This window comes from Pyxicephalus adspersus, chromosome 8 (assembly GCF_032062135.1).
Source record: "Pyxicephalus adspersus chromosome 8, UCB_Pads_2.0, whole genome shotgun sequence".
NCBI lineage: Eukaryota > Metazoa > Chordata > Amphibia > Anura > Pyxicephalidae > Pyxicephalus > Pyxicephalus adspersus.
Window position 1 is genome coordinate 1,432,429 of NC_092865.1, and position 21,398 is coordinate 1,453,826.

The 21,398-nt window shown below is 44.5% G+C and overlaps 1 protein-coding gene across 1 annotated transcript in view; it reads right to left on the reverse strand.

Moving 5' to 3' along the window:
• Positions 1-2,286: 2,286 nt before the first annotated feature.
• TESK2 (testis associated actin remodelling kinase 2) overlaps positions 2,287-21,398 on the reverse strand; it is a gene marked incomplete in the record, with an annotated part of 49,613 nt that continues 30,501 nt past the window's right edge. The window contains 6 exon segments of the mRNA XM_072419295.1: positions 2,287-3,294; positions 4,982-5,123; positions 6,853-6,939; positions 8,607-8,690; positions 13,562-13,646; positions 20,056-20,129. Coding sequence (XP_072275396.1) covers positions 2,372-3,294; positions 4,982-5,123; positions 6,853-6,939; positions 8,607-8,690; positions 13,562-13,646; positions 20,056-20,129 — 1,395 coding nt within the window.

Below are 21,398 nucleotides of genomic sequence, written 5' to 3' on the forward strand. Positions count from 1 at the left end.
CAGGACTATGGATATCTATGATATTTCCCATGTGCAGGCCAGGACCCCAGATTTCTAGGACAGCTCAGCATATTCACTGCTGGGTGGTCAGAGCCTCCTCCCCTCCTTCCTTGTATATTCTATGTACGCTCTGACATTTGGGGGTGGTGCACACCAATGTGCAAAACAATGCGGCTCCCCCCAGTCCCAAGCTGTGTTCTCACTTCTTACTTATTAAACAAATATATTAAAACAATTACCAAAATAATGAATGAAGTACAGCAGGGAGAGGAGATGAGGGGGAGGTTACAGGGAACCTCAGGGGAGGGAACAATTACAACACCTTCCACTAATGCCACAGGAAGTAAAGAGAAGAAATTAATCAGCCAAAACATGCATACCCCTGCCCCTTCCCCCCAACCCACACAGGTCACGTGATAGCACTGATTATCTGGGTACAATGGGCCCTGATGGAGGGTGTGGGGTATATATATTGGAGTTATAAGGGCCACTGTCAGGGTAGAGAGATAGATCAGGCAGTCAATTCTGGAAGGTAATGTTTTAGAAGCAGGAAAATGGACAAGTGTTTGGATCTGAGTGACTCTGGCCCAGCTCTTCTAACACAGCCAGTGGGGTGTCTCTGGTTTGCAGTGGTTAGTACCTACCAGAAAAAGCTCAGAGAAAGGACAACCTGTCATGGATGCCCAAGACTCAGTGATGTAGTTAGTGGTGGGGCAAGTCCATCAGGTCCAATCTGCCTAAAAAGCCAATGCCGGCCATGGGAGAGAGGTGTCAGAACACAGAGGGGGTCACACAGGCACAGACCAGTCAGAGTGCCCATGCTGACCCCCCAGTCACTACCAATAGTCCCTACCGTGGGCACAAGAGTCATAACTGGGCCATGAACAGAAGAACGAGGAGGCCTGTTCTAGTGAATCTGATGGCTGGTCAGAAGCAAGGTGCATTATGGTAAGACTTGCTGCTATATCTTGGTGTAGGATACCATCAGAGGTCTATTAGAGACCATTGGTGGATTATCCACTCAATAGTATAGCAGGTGAGGGGTAAATGTTTTGGCTGATCAGTATTTAGATAATATAAAAGATCGATATCCCAGACTGCATTCATGCACTGTATGTAACTTGCAATATCAATGGTTTGCATGTAAGATAAAGATACTGCAGTCCTGCAATAGGAAAGGAAGCAATACTTTGTCCCATAGGCACCACTATGCAGCCATCCTGACCCAAACTGCAATGTTTGGGGTGATTTAGGAAATCCTGATCCTAAAATGACCCCGGAGACTGCACCAATCTGCCCCAGCTCTCTGTACCCCCATGCACTGCTGGGGGTAATGACGTGCTGGTCTCACACACTGACAGCTTAATGCAGTTTTAGGCATGTGGGGATCTTCATCTGACAGAAGGACATGCTGGGATCTGTAGTTCCCCAACAGGTGCCGATCAGGGTTAAGGCATCACAGAAATGTCATTCTGCATTACAATAGAGTAACAAATCACAATACTTCATATTTCATTGTTCTGCTGTATACTGAAGCTGAAACTTCTTTATGAGTAATGGCTGCATCTCTGCTTTCTGTTAATGATCATGTTGCACACTCCTACAACACTCGGAGCCCTATAAACCATTCAGGAATCTCATGGCTAGTCAGCCTGGGATACATGAGGCATTAAACAAAGGCTGAGACTACTAAATAGAATCTGTGGACATCTTTATATCACAGGAAGGTGGAAGGGGCTGCTAATTTGCAAATTTAGTCATCTCATAATCCAGACCCCCCAAATAATTGATCTCTGTGGTCTCATAGGTCTCTGTGATACGCCCCGGTTATAATATGGGGTCCCTTTAGATGCCATTAGTGCTTTTATTTTTATTTTGCTTGCCTTGGATCGTATTATCAATGCTCTCATTACCTGTGAAGTGTAGGGGAAGGTGCTGGGTACAATGGAAAGATTAATTAACAAGAGAAAGTGCGAAAACCCACTGCAACCAATCACAGAACTGGATATTGTGCTCACATGACTAAAAGCTGAAAAGTGATTGGCTGTGTAGTATCAGAGAGGTTCTCTCCAGGTCACCCTGCAGCAGACACCCCACTGATGTCCGGATGTCATCCAATCACCACAGATGCCGGACACTGGATGTAAAGTTTGTATAAAGAGAAAATTACCGGAACGTTTGCATAACCCAACTATAAAGTGCAAACTCAGGGGAAAAAAAACACAAATCACCCAATTCTGCCACAAGGAGACCCCTCCAGGAAGAACAGAGGGGAAGAAGCTTCCATGATGATTTATCCTTTTCCTATTTTATTGTCATATGACACCATTCAATAACCTGCGGGATGCAGAAGAGTTCCTCCTCCGCAATGTCACATTTTCACCACCCCCTGCATGATGCGACAGCTGGACACAGAGTCACACAGACAGTCTCTGTTGTCCGCATCCTCAGCTTGCAATAGCGAGAGACCCCCAAACCTGGCCGGGGGGCTGAGCGAAGACTCCGACCGATTCTCATTTACCGCGTCCTCTATTTCCATAGCCTCGGAGCAGAGGAAGGTGGCGGGCGAGTTGTCGCCCTCGGTGAGGTGATGCGGGAGAACCAGGGTGGCTTTTCTGTTGCTGACCAGCAGCTGGTTGCAATTTTCTTCTTCATCCGTTTTGGAAGAAGAAAATGTGTTGTCATCCAGAGCGGCAGAGCAGTCTGTGCAGTCCATGTCTTCTGCGGCTGGAGATGGCGGTCTGTAGGGAGGAATTTCAATCACGCCATATTTGACGTTACAGAGTTTGGTCCTCACCTCCCCGCTAAGCTGTGCAGGGTCGCACTTCCCCACAGTGGAGGAAAGAGATATGGAAGGGGGATAATCTCTTTTTAGAAGTTCAGGGGACACCGGAAGGGATCTGCAGCGTCTCCTGGGGACATACGGGCAATCCAAGGTGTCTTGGTTGGAGAGCTGCCGCACTGTGCCAGAGGCTGTGCCACTGACCATCTTAGGAGAGTGCAAGTCGAAGACATGAGAGATGACCGACTTGCTTGGCATGTCGAAGAATTTGATCTTTCCTCCCTTCAAGTCCTCCCTGGCATTAAAAGGGTTAACTTTACGCATGGAGCCCTTCCTGGGAGTGTAGAAGGGGTCCTGTACATTGATCTTGCGCTGAGGTTTCTGGGCAAAGACGTCAGACTGGCTCCGGGAGAGGGTAATGTTCCTGCGGGGCCGCGGAGACTTCTGGGGGATTTTGTCGTCCTGTGTCACCGAGATCGGACGCTTCACCCCCTGACTTTTATCAGAGGGACCTGTGAAGAGAGAAAATAATTCAGATATGTCAACAATATCAACAGAAGATAATACTCTGACAAAACTCGGTGCTGTTTTTCAAATGTTTTCAGGAGGAGGGAACAGAGCTCCTCAGCTAACGGTCCCCAAACTGTGATTTATCTGTTCAAGTAACCCTGACGAATCTTTTACTTAGCAAATACCCATAGATAATGTAATATACTTACTTATCCCGGATGCTCTGGTCTCCTACCCACCCCCGTCGTAGAGCCAAGGTCTTATTAAAACCCTTTGGCATAAATTACACAGTATTTAAATAATGCAAACATATTATGCAGCCCTGTACAAAGTCCATAGTCATGTCACTAGCTGCCCCCTTTAAAGGAGCTCACAATCTAATGTCCCTACCATGGTCATATGTCATTAATACAGCCCCAGGTCAATTTTGTGGGGAGGCAAATTAACCTAACTGCATGTTTTTGGAATGTGGCAGGAAACCAGGTTTCCCGGAGGAAATCGATGCAAACACGGGGAGAACCTGCAAACTCCATGCAGATAGTGTCCGGGCCGAGATTCAAACCTGGAACCCAGCGCTGCAAAGGCCAGAGTGCTAACCACTAAGCCACAATGCTATACTGTTTAAATGTTATGTTTGAATGTTGCTAGACTGCCATTTATTATTTCTTTGCAGACGTGCAAATTTCTTTGCTGCCTGCACAATGTTGGCATTCAACACTTCTGGTAGTGTCAGATGCTGTAGCCCCCCAACTTGCCCTGGTTTCTTCCTTTGGCTCCTATGCTATCACAGTCCTATTGTAATGAATGCAGAAGATTCTAGAACAGAGGGTGGTAGGTCACGTGGGCCACTGCAAAGGTTTGTGTACATCATGTCAATTAGTGACTTTCCATTGGGATTTATAAAAGATCTGTCAGGTTGCTTTAAAGCATATTTATTACATTATTATTATTAATATTATTATTAATGAAGAGGATGTATATAGTGCCAACATATTACGCAGCGCTGTATATTAAATAGGGGTTGCAAATGACAGACCGATAGACAGTGACACAGGAGGAGGGGAGGACCCTGCCCTGAAGAGCTTACAATCTAGGAGGTACATTTCTGCAGTACATGCACATTTCCCCGTGTTTTAACCCTTAAAATCTTGCTGTAAGTACAGGAATTCAACAGTTAATATGCAAGAAAGATACTGAGCTCTGGGACTTTGAAGCTGAGTGACAGGGCTTAGCACATTTACCCAGACATGATTTCCAGCTTCATAAAGCACAAATGTTGTGAAGACATAAGATGTCCCAATCCCTATTAGGTGAAATTTCACCCAAAACATCTTCTGTTTTTGTTTTAAGAATAAGACTAATGAAGTAAGGGAGAACCAGGTTTAAATTGTATGTAATGTTATTATTTAACAGGATATAGCGCCAACATGTTAGGCAGCTCTGAACTCACTAGAAGGACTTTCCTTCACTTTCTATCCTCATGCAGCACTCATCAAACAATGACACCTGAGCTGATCCCCACGGATGACCCCACCGCTACACAGATTTCCTCTCTCGAATAGAACAAAAAGAAAGGGGCCAAACTCAGTAAATGGGACAGACAGTAAAGCTCATTTCCCATTCCTGTGCCTCTGATGTCCTGTCTGGTACAGGGACGCCTCTGTAACTCTGCATGATGCACAAACCCACCTTTAGGAAGAGGTTTCATTTCAGTGATTTCTGGGTTGTTGGCTCTTCGCTCATTTTCTGCCTCTTCCTTTTTCAGGCGGCTCAAAATCTCTTCCAACTGCTTGAAAATATCCACGAAGGAAGGCCGGAGCTTTGGATCCATCTGATAACAGACACAAAATAAGGAAAACGATTTTCTTCAATGAACAAGTACAGATGTATGAAAGATGTGCACAGTGCAGGGCACAGCCAGGTATGTAATTCACAGATCTCTGCTAGAAACAGAAAAAAGCATTCTCCCACCTAGCTATGCGATAAAGTCACCCCATCCCACCCACAGCCTGCTGAATGGAAAGAAATCAAGCAAAAGTACATAAACTATACTCCATCCTACTAAAAGCATGTGGTAGAACCAGACTGGCTCTTAGCGTTGCTTTGCCCTTCTTTTAGTTATCAGTGTGCTGCTGTGTATAAGGTAACAGCAGGCTGAGAAGACTGACTTAGGTTCCACTGCTTGTACATAAATATATTTATTCTATAGAGCAGACTTGACCTTTTTAACATGGGGGAACCCTTGGAATAACTTTCAGGTCTTCAGGGACCCCCCACCCTCCTATAATTCCTATATCCACAGATCACAGTATATTAGTGTGGGGGTCAGTGGGAAGAATTCCTCTTACATTGCCAGCCAATGGGAAAATGTCATCCTTACAGATAGCCAAAAAGATCATTGGTGTCATTTAAACTGACCTGAGAGGTGCAAACTGCTCATTGCTCAAGGAACCCCCAGCGCCCCCTGGAGGAACCTTGGTTGGGAAACACTGCACTAAGCTGTGCCCCCACCCCTGCAGTTCTGTACTGTAGGGACACGTCCTGCTCCTATGATCTCCAGTCGAGCAATGCAGAGACGTTCCCGGGGTTTCCCAATGACGTTGGCGCATGCGTCGGTGTGGGGGTGGGGGAGGATCAGCAGAAAGTTCTAATAAATTTGTATTGGATTCAATACAAAATAGCTGTGTTGAGTCCAATACAAAGAAATTTTCATTATATATCTTATATATGCTACTGTTTTTAACTACTTTCATATATAAACTACTTTAACAGATTTTAAGTTTAAATGTAATAAATATTGGACATATTTCGGTGAATTATAAGGCTAAGAATTTAGCCTACAACGTAAAAATAAATTTCCATTAAAAAAAAGGTAACGCTTTTTGAATGGAAATTTGGACAGAATTAGAACGCTAGGGAGGGTAAGGTACCCCCAGCAACCTCTGGAGGAACCCTGGTTGGGAAACACTGCCATAGATTGTATTCAGAGTTTTCACCACACTCACAGAGAGAATATGATGGGAAATTCAACATTTAATACCAATAAAGTTGTTACACAACAGGAATAGAAAAGTGCTTTGCTTGCACTTCAAAACACAGACACATTAAATTGAGTCTCTGCCAGTTCAGCTACATTTAGATAAAATTAATCAAATGCAACATTTCAGTTTAACTCTTTTATAAATAATTTCCCCAATCTCCTTAGGATGTCTGGTTTATGGAATGAAATAAAAGTGATAACTTTCAATGTTGTAAAACTAATACCACAAATTCTGGTTCTCACTCACAGTTATAAATATATATATCTCTGCACAAGCAATATGGTTCCATCAATTGAATTAGTGCATGGCTGTTTGTGATTGGCTGTGAAGAGGTAACACAGACATTTATTATTTCAGGTACCTGAAGTGGACAGCATTGGATGAACACTGGTGTGTTGTTGGGATCAGAGATGTTTTCTCTACATGGGATTTTAAGGTTGTCATATAGATGTGGAGACACCAGAATACCCTGGAGGCCCTTATGTCAATATTAGAGATAAGGGGGAAATAAATACTCACATTGCAGCAGTTGAAGGCGACGTGGAGAAAGTCAGGGGGACAATCACCCACCATGTGCTGGAAACCATCATAGTCCAAACCGAAATTCTGAGGACACAGAACAAGATGACAATTATTATACAGTATTTAAATAGCACTGACATATTACACAGCGCTGTACAAAGTCCATAGTCATGTCACTAGCTGTCCCTTAAAGGAGCTCATAATCTAATGTCCCTACCATAGTCATATGTTATTACCACAGTCCAAGGTCAACTTTGGGGGGAAGCCAATTAACCTAACTGCATGTTTTTGGATTGTAGGAGGAAACCGGAGTACCGGAAGGAAACCCACACAAACACAGGGAGAACCTGCAAATTCCATGCAGATAATGCCCTGGCTGAGATTCCAACCTGGGACCCAGCTCTGCAAAGGCCGGAGTGCTAACCACTGAGCCACTGTGCTGCCCATGGTGAGAAACACATCAGTCATAGCTGGCAATGAGCATAGAAAACTTTTACCAGCACCCAGTGCATCATCTGCACCCCTCTGTCCTCCATTCTTCCCCCAAGGGCCCTCTGTTTTGGCCTCTTTACCAAAGCCTTTTACTCCACCGAACCTTCACCATTGGTTATTATAGGCAGTCAGTATAAAGAAAAGTTGTGAATGTTCTGTCTCCTAAACCCTGACTACTCACCGACCATTCCATATCCCACCTCCTTTTGTGTGATACTTCCCCCCCCTCCTCATAAATTGTAAGCACTTTCGGGCAGGGTCCTCTTCTTCTCCTGTGTCACTGTCTGTAATCTGCAACCCCTATTTAATGCTCAGCGCTGCGTATTATGTTGGTGCTATATAAATACTGTTTAATATTATAACATTTGAATCAAACATATATATAACTTTTTCACTTTGGCATGCACTAACCCAGTTAGGTGACAGGGGGCTTTCCAGGTAACTGGAGGTGCAACAGAGGGGGTGTGTCCACTGCCTACAAAATTTCTGCTGTATAATGTCACTCTTCCATCTAGGCTAGTTTAAAGTTTTGGGTTACACATTGGAATGCAATGAATGCTGTAGCATACATGGTGACTACATAATATCCTGACCGTGTATACAGAGATAAACCTACCACTTCTCCTTTCACCTTTCAGTCACAAAATGGATGCAGAACAAGACTGATAGCAGAAAAAATAAAAGCATGCCTGCCTCAACAGGATATGCTGGGTGGCAGAGCTGTGCCAATCTTAGAACTGATTTGACTTTCTGCTATTTAAATAATCTCCAGGCCCCAGGAAGTTGCGATGTTTCTTGGGATTTGCGTGATATAAATTCCTCTTTAATCTTTGGACTGCAGAATTTGTATTGATCTGTGTTTGGTTGTCATGGAATCCAGTGATAAGGACATTACACATTTGCAATATTATATCTCCAGGGCCATAAATAGGTGACAGAGGTGTAAATGCCAGCAGAGAGCCTCCATCATTCCTGGATGCTTTTCCCCTCCTATTGTGTGATACTTCCCCCACCTCCTAGATTGTAAGCTCTTTGGGGCAGGCTCCTCTCCTTCTCCCGTGTCATTGTCTGTATCTGTCTGTCATTTGCATCCCCTACCACAACTTAATGAACAGCGCTGCGCAATATGTTGATGCTATATAAATCCTTTTTAATAATATTATTAATGATTCAGTGCTGAAGACTTGTAAATGGCAGCTGACAACCACTAACCAGGGGCTGCTGCATTCTGCCATCCCCGCTGTTCACACAGCACTTACCTCTGTGCGTGGCAGGTAATCCGGGTCGGCCTGTATCCGCGCTATGATCTCCCACAAGATAATTCCGTATGAGAAGACATCAGCCTGGAGGAAAGAAAAAGCATCATGTGTTAAAGAAGAACTCTGATATGTTACTACAAAAAACACTAATCAGGGTTCTCCCTGATTAGTTGGGACACAAAACAAATTCTTGGTTGAACACTGCTGATGAATATTTTAATTCCATTTACTGTAATGAAAAGGCAGTTTGTAACTCAGCACTGGACACCCTGATAAATTCTGTGACTTGCTGTGCTACTTCATACTGACACACAGCTGTACGCAGGAAAATCTCTCTGCATGTAACATTTCCCTGATTCAGTCTTGTCCAGCCATGATAGAAGTGAAGCCATTGTATGGTGTCCAATATCTCTCCAATCATTGTCTAAACTGATCGATCGGATGAGACACGTGACGGAGACAACCAGGCAAAGCTATATCGCCTCTGGAATGCACAGAATTGCATTGTCACATGAAAGAAAAGGGAAGCGATTTCTTAATAAACACTTTGCTGGAAACAACCCAAACCAAACATGAGGAAGATCAACCAAACAGGAAGCCGGATCTCTGGTTAGTGGATCATCATTTCAGCACGTTTTGTTCATTATTTAGGTCGCTCATTACTCTGCTTCATGGACCCTTTAATAAATAAGTGTGTTCACTCCTGGGAGAATTATTAGGCACAATAAACATTATTACACAGTATTTATACAGCAACGACATATTACGTAGTGCTGTACAAAGTCCATAGTCATGTCACTAGCTGTCCCTTAGAGGAGCTCACAATCTAATTTTCCTACCATAGTCCTATCACAGCCTAAAGGCCAATTTTGGGGGAAGCCAATTAACCTAACTGCATGTTTTTGGGATGTGGGAGAAAACCCAAACAAACATGGGGAGAACCTGCAAACTCCATGCAGATAGCTTCCTGGCTGAGATTCAAACCTGGGTGCCAGGGCTGCAAAGGTCAGAGTGCTAACCACTGAGCCACCGTGTTCTCAAAATTCTGTACATTGCAGTGTTCTCCCAGGCACCTTTTATAGCTGGGTGCACCACTTGGCACTTTTCAGTAACCACCTGGCTGTTTTTAGGTGGTTTCTGAAAAGTTGGGTCACAAAAAGGACCTGCCACCGACCTAGGACTTGCCACCTTGGCATATTGCATTGTACTTTTATATCTACCAGCACAAAGCGTCTCCCCGCAGAGATTTAGGCCCTGGCTTTCCCAGGGGTCTGCAGTTTGACTCCTTTGAAGTCAGCCGTCTCCTCCATTACTGCAGTCGCATAATTGCTTTGGGTTACTCCAGGATTTAGGATACAGATAGGGATTGAAGATATTTACAGCTGGCTGCAGAACTAGAAAGGATCGTTAATATTGAAGTTTAATTAAATTATTAGGTCCAAATGACTTTTTTCAATCTATGTAAAATCAGCAAACAACATTTCAGGTGCATGAAAAAAGGTGTGCAAGGGGCAAGACTACTAATGACTTCCTTACTCATAACCTCATCACACGCACAGCTCCAAGACTTTTCTACCACCATTTCATATCCCCCTCCCATTGTGTGATACTTCCCCCACCTTCCTGGACTGTAAGCTCTTTGAGGCAGGGTCCTCCCCTCCTCATGTGTCACTGTATCTGCCATGTATAACCCCTAATAATGTACAGTGCTGTTTGTTTAATATGTTAGCGCTACATAAATCCTTGTAATATTATTTAAAAGACTTATAGTTTTAGAAAGCAGCCTTAGGCTGAGTAGAAAAGTCTGTCCCCTGCCAGCATACTGCAGAGAAGGAACCTTGTCTCTGTGTGCAAGCAGTGGCAGCTCTGCAGAGGTCCAATATGTGTCTGGCTGAGTCAAAGCTAGATCTCTTTAATCCACAGGCACCATAAATGTTACTCATTGGACAGTTTTAGCTTTGAGCTACCAAGGAGTGTGTGGGATCTCTGCTGAGTAGCCACTGCTTCAACACAGACATCTAGGGCCATTCTCTACAGCATCCTGACAAGAAAACCAATCTTTTGTTTTTATTCACCTAGACTGCATTCAGGCAATATAAAATAATTGGTTTTTACTAATTTAAAATGTTATGTGCAATTAAGAACGCACAAAAGGAATAAAGTGCATGCTTTTCAAAAGGGAAGAATAAAACTTGGTGGTGCACCAGGTTCAGTATTTGGGTTCCTGGAACAAGAATGTGGTACAGCCTAATCATACAGTGGTTTCACTTCCTGACAATTCCTTCCATATGGGTCAGATGTGATATCAGGAGGCAGCGGACATCACGTACTAATACGAAGGTAGAGAACTTCCTCCATGGCCCACCTGCTAATTATCCCAATCACAAGGAATCTTATGACTGGGAAACAACAGTCCCAGCTCCTAACATGTCATAAATGTGATTGTTTACCCGTACCAGCCACAGCCAAAGCCTGTAACCCTTTTCTCACCACGGCATGAACTAGGGAATAAAGTTTTAAAGTAAAAGTTACAGAGACAGCAGATCCAGGGAACATCCAATCTATTCTCCCTAGAGAAGAGACCTATAAGGGGGGATATGATCACCCTGTATAAATATATAAATGGTCGATATAGGGAACTCTCTTGCAGATTACTCACTTTAATGTCATTACAAAGCACTCTTTGTATCTGGAGGAAAAGAAGTTTAAGTTCCGGATAAGGAAGGGATTCTTCACTGTAAGGGCTGTGAAAATGTGGAATCGGCTCCCTCAGGAAGTAGTTTCAGCAAGTTCTATAGATTGCTTTAAGAAAAAGCTGGATGATTTCTAGAATATAACCGGGGATTAAGGCTTTACAGTAAAGATAACAGAAACTGGTAATTCAGGGAACATCTGATTGGAATCATGGAATCAGAAGGAATCATGATTCCTCATGGAATCAGAAATATTTTTTTTCCCCGTTGGAGCAAATTGTACCCGGGTTTTTTTTGCCTTCCTCTGGATCAGGTATGTCCATAGGGTTTTATATCTGGGATATGTTTTTTTTCCACAGTGGTTGAACTTGATGGAATTTTGTCTTTTTCCAACCTAAGTGACTATGTATGGCCTGCACTGATCACACTGTACAGAGCTGAGCCATTATCCCACTGGCAGTAACGTAATGCGGAAGGTTGTAGATTTGGATTGCGTGAGGTGAGAAAGCCAATGGTGGCGATTATATGCAAGGGCAGCATTGGTGTTTTTAGCTTTTTGTTTACACAGCGCCACTTGTCTCCTTTGTACTAAGTCAGCCGATAACTATCTGCGCCCTGATTAATCTTTTACTAGTAGTCAGTGTGTTGGTTTGATACACAAGTTGCGTTTGTTCATCCACGAAAGGAATTTCATGCATTTTCCTCGAACACAGGGAGCGTTATTGACAGACGTCGATTGGATTGTGTACATAAACCCAATTAAACGTTACGCCTACGCCGTCACATAGCAGGGTGTAGTAGGTGAGAGGTGGCCTGACGCCTTTACCTTGGATTGTGGTGCGATTTGAATGCAGGGAAATGTCCTCAATAGAGCAGCATTCATGTGCATTGTACTCATACGCATGCTGTGTACCTGTACAATGCACATGGGCAGCACCAACAACAAAGTACACAGAACAATTCACATAATTACATATAAAATGGCAACGTATTACACAGCATTGTACAATAAATAGGGGGTGCAGATGATAAACCTTCATACATACCAGTACAAGCAATGACATCAGACGTGTACAAGACATTGACCAATGGAGCTTACAATCTATCAGAGGGGGATTGTGATATATAGAGCTGTGGATAATTGGTAATTTATAAGAGGAGGAATGTTTAAAGAGATGGGCTTGTTTAAAGCAGTTGATACTCACCTGTTTCCATTCCTACACGGGCGCTGCCATCTTTTTCCTTCTTCTTCTTGGTTGGCCAGGTCAGGCTATTGTAAGTTCAGTAAGTCCTGGTACCCACAAGGGAATGCAGGATTGCCAAAATAGTGTTGAAATGAGCACGCAGAGCTCAGTGAATTGTGACAGCTGGGAGGTGGTCAGGCAGGTAAGGGTATTGCAGAGGAGGCATCACATCTCAGTATTCTGCAATAGACTGCTGTCCCCAGCCCAAGCCCGGGGGGGGGGGGGGGGCGCACACACTGCCCCCACCCCAATTACAGGGGGGTGCACATGCTGTCCCCTGCTCACTAAGTCTATCCAATTTTTGTGATATCTGGATAAAGTGTTGGTAACAATCAGAAAGGGGCTGTGCACACACAGGAAGCAGATGGAAAACTTATGTCAGAATGTACACAGGAGCGTGGGACGCTAGAAGGCAGCTGGTGCTCTTGTTTGAAACAACTGTGCCAAATGACACTTCACTATTAAGTGGCGGGATCAAAAAACCAAGAAGAAATTCGCAACTCTGAGGACTTTCCAGTTCTGAGATTCTTGAACCTTGCTTCTCTGCAGAGGTTTTCCCTGCTGCTGTACCTTAGTACAGAGAAAACCTCTGCAGATAAACCAGGGTTCACCCAGGCAATGAAGCAGGGGCACAGCTGAGGGTATACCCCTTGGCATCTCCATCTGATACAGCCCAATGTCATGCTGATCCTCTGGTTTTAACACTTTACATTATACCAACCTGGAATAGGCACTTCCTAAGAGAGATGAAGCTTGCCCACCACTTCATGCACATTTCTATTGGCCAGCAAGGATGCCCACCATAGCTATAGACCAATAGAAGTGTGGAGGGGAGGGGCAAGCTACTATCAGATAAAGAAGGTTCAGGGGTTGCTGCAGTGCTCACCCCCCTCTAGGTGCCATTACTTACCCCCTGCCCCATCCAATGACAGGGTTTCTTAATATAGACCAGAAAACTACAAATCACAACAATACTTGGACAGCATGCAGGAACAGTACAGCAAATGGGGGCGCTCACCTTCTCATTGTAGGGTTCATTTCGGAGGACCTCTGGAGCCATCCAGTATGGGGACCCCACAACCGCCAACTTCTCACTGCCGTCACTGGAAGACACAAAGAACCAAAACATTTCACACTGCAAAGAAAAAGCCATTCCTGAGCTCCAATCAATGACTTTGCCTAAGCTTAGATGAGGTTATCAGTCTGCTGCAGGAAGGAGGAAGCATTTTCTTAGTCTCCTCTCCCCCAGTGATCTAATAGTAACATTGTAGCAAATCACAAGGTTAGAGGCTAAACCAGGGGCTGATCGGTGTGAGAAATTTGTGAACATGATATTGGATGGAAGTAGATGTGTGCCTGGATGATGCCAGAACAAAGATGGCGTCTTCCTTCAAGGAGAGAAAAGCATGTCAGTGGGTGTTCTGTGATCTCTGAGAAGTAATACCTGGAGGCGTAACCCTGACACATTACTCAGCATGCTGCACCTATAAATTAGATGACAGGTCTGCTTTAATCAAATGACAGAGCAGCACACAATAAAAGTTACACATTTATAGTCACATTGGCATTGGATGTCCGGATGCATTTTTATTCTCCTCCATGTCACACTTGGCCCCAGGCGCCTCCTGGTCCTGGAAGAAGCACAGAAGCCACGCTCATTGTGGAAAATGAAAAGGGGAGGATGGGATGAATATAATGGGATTGGTGTCTAATCTGTTTTACTCAGTGCCAGCGACCGACCGCCACATGGTGACCCATGACCCCCATATTCCAACATGGTGACCCATGACCCCCATATTTCCACATGGTGACACCGGCCGATTTTCATTTGTCTGCGACACTGCCACTGTCCTGGCTGCTGCCTGCCTTCAAGGGGAAGTACATTTTATTTCCAGCCAATGGAGATTTAAGAGTTATTTTCCTTGAGTTATTCTGCACAATAGACAATCGTACCCTCAGACAGAACATTCCTTGATCCTTGAATATAAATACAAAGTATCATCACATTTGTATAGAGGGGAAATGTCTCTGTATCAGCCCAAAACCCTAAATAGACATAATGGACAAAGAAAAACTCTTCAGGTTATGAGGTGAGTGTAACAGTGGAGGGGGCAGGGTCTTGAAATTTGGATAATTGGGACATAGTCAGTATTCTCCACAGAATTTTTTTTAAGCTGGTGGGAAGAAGCTGTAGGTAGGTGGCAGCCCCTGTATTGTAACCTAACTTTGAGTAACCACCAAAAACAGCCAGGGGGGTTACTGAAAAGTGCCGGGTGATGCGCCCAGCTAAAAGGGGCCGGGGGAAACGCTGTGCAAGCTCCCAGCGACATCTCTGGATTGCATAGGTACAAACGATGCTTTAGGATAAGGTGTCCGTGTGGTCCACTTTCTTAGTCTTTTTAACCTGACGCGTTTCACAAATAATGCTTCATCAGGAGTAGGCAAGAGTGTGGTTCAAGGGACTTCCGAGATATTGTTTGTTATAGATTACCAAGCATTGGGTGACAACTTTAGACTGGGTGGAAGGATATAACCTGATACGCATTACCACAAATTGTGTCAGAGTCCGTGGTTAAGGAAGGTCCAAAAACGGTACTCCTATCAACTGGAGGTTCTACGTTCAATTCTGGGGGTGGCCGGGATGCTGATATCCTGTTCAAGTTAGAATAGAATTTGGAAAGGGTTGTCATGTTGCAGTGCAACCCTGAGAGCGACCATTCTTTCAACAGTCTACTCTAACTTGAACAGGATCTCAGCATCTGGTTCATCCCCAGAATTGACCATAGAACCTCCAATTGGTAGGAGTACCATTTTTGGACCTTTTTTGCCCCTTGTCTCTGACTGGTATACACAACTTGTGGTAAGGGGTATCGGGGTATATCCTTCCACCCAGTCTCAGGTTGTTTAGGCAGATGCTTGGCATTCAAATTACAAACAATATGGGGTTCTAGGGACATCCAGAGTCTTGGCTACCCCTGATGAAGCAATATTTGCAAAACGCGTCTGGTTAAAAGTTAAAAATATGTACCCTGCAGACTTACCCCATCCTAAAGCATCCTTTGTACTTACCCAGCCTACCATCTATTGATGGTATTCAGAGATGTAGCTGGTAGTTTGCTATTTGCAGAATAAATAACTTCTGTTTGCAAGTTTTATGTTTCTTTTTTTTTTTTGTTGCAATTACCCAAATTCCAAGACTGTGCCCCCCCTTCCCGCCCCCTGCTATTACACTCACTTGTTAAGAAGACTTTCCCTTTGTCTACAAATGTATCATCATAATCTATTCCTGGATTCAAGGCTTTTGAACATCAGCACTTCTGGAATTATTATTAGCATTGGGAGGAAAACATTGAAATTTGATATAAACCCAGCTGGAGGACATTCAGACTGCTCTGTGCAGTGTGAATCATAAATAACAAGACATTTGTTCCATCTCACTGCTGCTGATCTCTTGCAGCTCTCATGCAGCCACTTCCTGTCTATATACACTGAAGGGGTAGTTACATTTCACAGAGCGGGATGGTGACAACACAGGACAACAATTGGGAGATGGGGACAGAAGGTTGTCACTCCATTAAAAAGGAGAACACAAAATACGCATCATTTACACCAAGCGGATCCATTCAGATCTAAAATGATACACTGATAAGCTGTTTATCCCCTTTATACAAACTGCAGAGTCTAAGACCGGCACAGCTGCTGCAGAACCTCCATCTATGTATTATATGATATGGTGGAGCAGTGCAGTCAGCCCGGCGGTAATCGAACCCCTCCCACAATGGGGAGATTTCCCCCAGTAGTTTGCGTCTCTGTCCCTCCCACAATGGGGAGATTTCCCCCAGTAGTTCGCGTCTCTGCCCCTCCTACTAGGTCATTGATTTTTTTATACAACTAAAAGTATCTATATCTATTTTCATATTAACATCCTGTAATCTTCCCAGCCAAAGCAGAAGAGGCAGCACAATGGTCCAATCAAATTCTCCTGCACTACACAGGGAAGATCAGACTCTGCTGAAGAGCAGTCAGGTGACCTTATGACATGGGCGTGGCTTTTCCGCTGTCAATCAACAGCAGGGGCCTCAGTGACTGAGCTTCATTGTTCAGGTGCAGTAGAGAAATTTGAGGTCACCTGTGTTGTCTGGCAGGGACTCCTGATCATAATACTGGCTGAACTGATATACAAAGCCCTCTGTATGCCCAACATTCCCTATGCAGGATTTTCGTAGGCCATAGGTAAACAGCAGTGCAGCCAAAGGTAAGAAATGACTTTGGATCTCAATAAAATTAGGAAACTAAAGATAAGAAGGTTGAAAGCTTATAACCTGTGAGGAGCTGTGCTGTCATTACAAACCTTTAGGGACGAGGGAGCACAGATGTATTAGCCCCCACTTCCCTAAAAAAGAGCGTCATATAATCTCAGCAGAAGTCCGGATACATGTCCCTCCCAGCCCCCCAGCTCCCTGTGACCATTATTTACCCCCCAGCTGGGAGGTTGGGGTCCTGGCTGGGCCCTGGGCACTTGGTGTGGTAATGTACACAAAGCTGCGGCGCTTAGAGCTATTAATCAGCACAGTCTGGATTTCCACGAGCGTCCCGTTAACGAGGTGCTGCCTAGATACCGGCAAGCCCGGGAAGCCTTATTAAATATTTCCACTTTGCTGAGACATTTTTTTCCTCCTGGCAAATCTCAGTCATTGCCGACACCTCGCAGCACACCTGGCTGGGCTTCAGATGCTCTGCCGTCTTGGGGACTTCCTCATTCAGCAAGTCTGTCCATCATTCAGCGTCTGGGTAGTGAGGTATTAAAGGCTGACCGTATGAATGATGCTGCACAGCGGGTGAATCTACAGGTCTGTATATGTATAAGAGATCCTTCACATGTGACCCCATTTAGTGAAATCTCATAGAAAACTCTTCTAATAATAAATCTACTGGTGTCACCATCATCCAAGACAGCTGCAGGAAATCAGCAGCACTGAGATGGGACAGAAGGTTACAAAATATAGAAAATTGTTAATTAAAAAAACAATATTAACCCCCCTAGCAGTAATCCCAAGTGTTACTCGGGGTGGAAAAAACTAGCAAAAAGCGGTAACCCCGAGTCACACTCGGGGTAACTTTGGGGGTCCCCCTTACCTAAGCCCCACACTCCAGCGGCGATCGGATGATCCCGTGATGCCGGGGCACCTCTCGGAGTAATCTGCTTTTAAATGCCGCCCGGGTACCTGCCACCCTGCTGCTCGCATCTGCGTTACTACCGGTATGTAATCTGCTTTTAAATTTTTTTTTACAGTAAAAAACACAAAAACATTAAATAAAAGTATAAAAAACATATTGTAGTGCACCAAGCATCATTGCCCAGTGCCCCGATTTACATTTTGCCCACTATTAGCCCTGACCTTAATCCGACCTTTTGCCGACTTATAAATCACTTCCTGAATGTATCATTTCATCACTTTGTCTTCGAACTTGATTGTTCCTGACTGATTGCCGGAGAACGCATGGCATCCAAAAGGCATCTCGCCCGGCGCAAGCGCTCTTTTGGAGGAATTTGAAAGCAGCGATAGCGATTTGGAGTCCCTGGTGGAATCGAGCGATAATGATTCACCAGGAAATTTGTCATCGGACAGCCAAAGTGAACTGAGCGATGATTCTGAACCCGAGGTCAGTGCTGTGCGCATATGGTGTCCTATCGACCTTGATGTGGACCAGGCAGCACCGCCAAGATTTCCATTCACCAGCGCACCTGGGATGAAAATTGAGGCTGAATGCGACGACCCCCTGGCATACCTGAAGTTGTTTTTGACCGATGAGCAGAAGTGGTACTGGTCCAGGAAATAAAATGATTGCCACTCCATTCTTTGGCACAGTCATGCCAGAATACCGCTTTTCCCTCATCATGAAGTACCTGCACTTCGCAAACAATGAAGAATTTGATGACACTATCCACCCTGCACCAAAACTTAAGAAAATTTGGGAAGTGTCTCAGATGATTCTACAAAATTTGTTAGATGTCAGCATTGATGAAGTCTAATGGCTTACAAGGGGAGGCTCAGCTGGGTGCAGTACATTGCGTCAAAGAGGGCACGATTTGGCGTGAAGACCTATATGCTGTGCGAATCCTCATCTGGCTACATTTGGAATACGGTACTGTACGCTGGAAAAGGGACACAGTTCAACCCCAGATACAGCCATTATGGATTGGCAATATCTTAAGTGCTATCCCTCATTGAGCCATTGCTAGGTCAGGGCTATTGTGTCAAAACTGACAATTTTTTCACCTCTCCTGAGCTTTATGAGTTCCTTCTGCAACACAGAACGGATGCGTATGGAAACGTTAGGGCTAACCGGCGCAACCTGCTATCACTGTTTGCAAAAGGGAAGCTGAAGACAGGAGAAATTGTTGCCTGGCAGAAAGGAATGATGATGGCCCTGAGATGGCGTGACAAGAAAGATACGTGTCTGATGAGTACTGTCCATGATGCCTCCACCATTCTGGTACACACAAAACGTGGGAAAGAAGTGATGAAGCCACAGGTGGTGATTGACTACAACAACACCATGGGAGGTGTCGACAGAGCTGACTTAGCCATGACATTCTACCCAGCGATGAGGAAACAGCAAAGGAAGTACTGCAAGAAGATTCTCAGGCATCTAGTTGAGCAGTGCCTATGGAATGCCTACGTTCTGTACAAAAAAAAAAAAGTCAGAGGCCTGTGAATCCTTCAGACTTCATTTTGCAAGTTTCCAAATCCATAGTCAAGAACCACCAAACACCATCAGTGGCCATGAATAGACCTGGATGTCGTGCTTCCACCGCTTTCAACCCAGAACGCCTGACCGGTCGTCACTTCACTGAATACATCCCACCAACCCAGAAAAAGGCGGCACCTACAAGGATGTGCGTGGTTTGCTGCTCAAAGACCGATTACAGAGGAAGGAATAAACGCAAGGAATCCAGGTTCTACTGTCCTGACTGCGATGTTGGGCTTTGTGCAGCACCCTGCTTCAAAATATACAACACCCGGGATGTCTATTAAAAATTTAAATATTTTTTTTTCTAAAATCTGCATTTAACTTATATTATTTATCAATATTATTCCACCTTTGTTTGGAAAATTTCAGTGAGAAATTTTTGATAAAATATCAAATCCCCACCATTAGTACCTGACCTCACCTAAAGGGGGCAAATCCCCACCATCAGTACCTGACCTCACCAATAGGGGGCAAATCCCCACCATCAGTACCTGACCTCACCAATAGGGGGCAAATCCCCACCTCTGTATCTTTCTTCATAAAAAATATCAAATCCCCACCATCAGTACCTGACCTCACCAATAGGGGGCAAATCCCCACCCCATCAGTACCTGTCCTCACCAATAGGGGGCAAATCCCCACAGACACCCTCAAAAACCTTGTGGAGGACTAAATGGGGGGCTGACAACGCCATAATATCCCTAGTTGTGATGGTCAGAATTGGGGAAAGGGGCTAACAGAATAAGATTATTTTACCTGCAATCTGGAATTTTCTCTGCCAGACCGAAATCCGCCACCACCCCTGAATATCCGTTCTCGTCGCTCTTGATGAGACAATTCTGTAAGAGAACACACAGCACTGTATCACTACATCAAGGTTAAAAGAGATTTTTCACCCAAATGTAAACCTTGTAGATTCCCACTGGTTCTTGTCTGACAATGCTGCAAAACTTGTGAATATGTCCCCACTGAAGAGATTTCCCATGACTTCCTGTGTAGTCATCGAGACAGGAAATGAGGGCAAAAGGCAGTCAACAAAAACCTGGAAAAGATTCCAAGTCTATGTATGCAAAACAAAATTCTTTTGGCTTCATCAGCACTTCAATATTTGTGACACTCAGGGATCTATATCACTAATTATGTATTCATATAGCACTCATGTCTGATTCTATGAGGTTGATCTAACCTTCCACTATAACAAAGGCAAGAAATTATCCCGCTGACACTAAACCTGGACTGTCCATGGTATTCAGCGAGTGAATCTCTACACCCAAAGATGAAAAGTGTTATATTAATGCTTCCTGGCCTTACATGTGGCTTCTGCATTGGTTTTCACCTTGTGATTCTGTCACCAACACACTTCCTGTCCTGAGGTGACAACGGTCAGCAGCAGCAGAGTTGTCACGGCAGGCTAAGAACACCTCACCGCCTTCTCCTCTGCATAACATGGCAGGTGTTTTGTAGTGCACGCTGAGTCCAGAGAACGATGTATTGTGATAATAAGGGAAGATCATGGTCAGGATTGATAAAGATGGAGATTATTCTTCTCCGATCCTGTTCCTGGAGGTTCTATTCTGTGTCACAGCCCAGCACAGACCCAAGTGGGATGCAGAGCGGTGACCACACAAAGCCCACGTTGTGTCTGACAGCCGGAGCCCCCCCCCCCAGAGCTTTGTATAAACTTTGCTGCCTGTTTATGGGGAAGCTAAACAGAGAGCGGGGTGGGGGGTCGTCTGCTGCGACGCTGCGTCAGCCGGGGATTATGTGAACGCAATGTTATGGTGGGACTGACCCCCCCCCCAATAAAATAGAATATAGGAGACAGCCCCCCCCCCAATATATAATATAGATACACAGAGCCTGGACTGACCCCCCCCCCAATAAAATAGAATATAGGAGACAGCCAAACATTTTTATGCTCCAATTGTTATATTGCTCTGCACTTTGTTCTTTCCAGGAGATCAGCTGTACGAACCAGGAAAATACGTATGTATCACAAAGGATTCCGAAGTAAAGATGGCAACATCAGGGCTAAATAAATGTATATTGTGTAAGAGTGTAGGGGGGCATTAGAGTGTCAGCTCCTCTGTACAGAGACT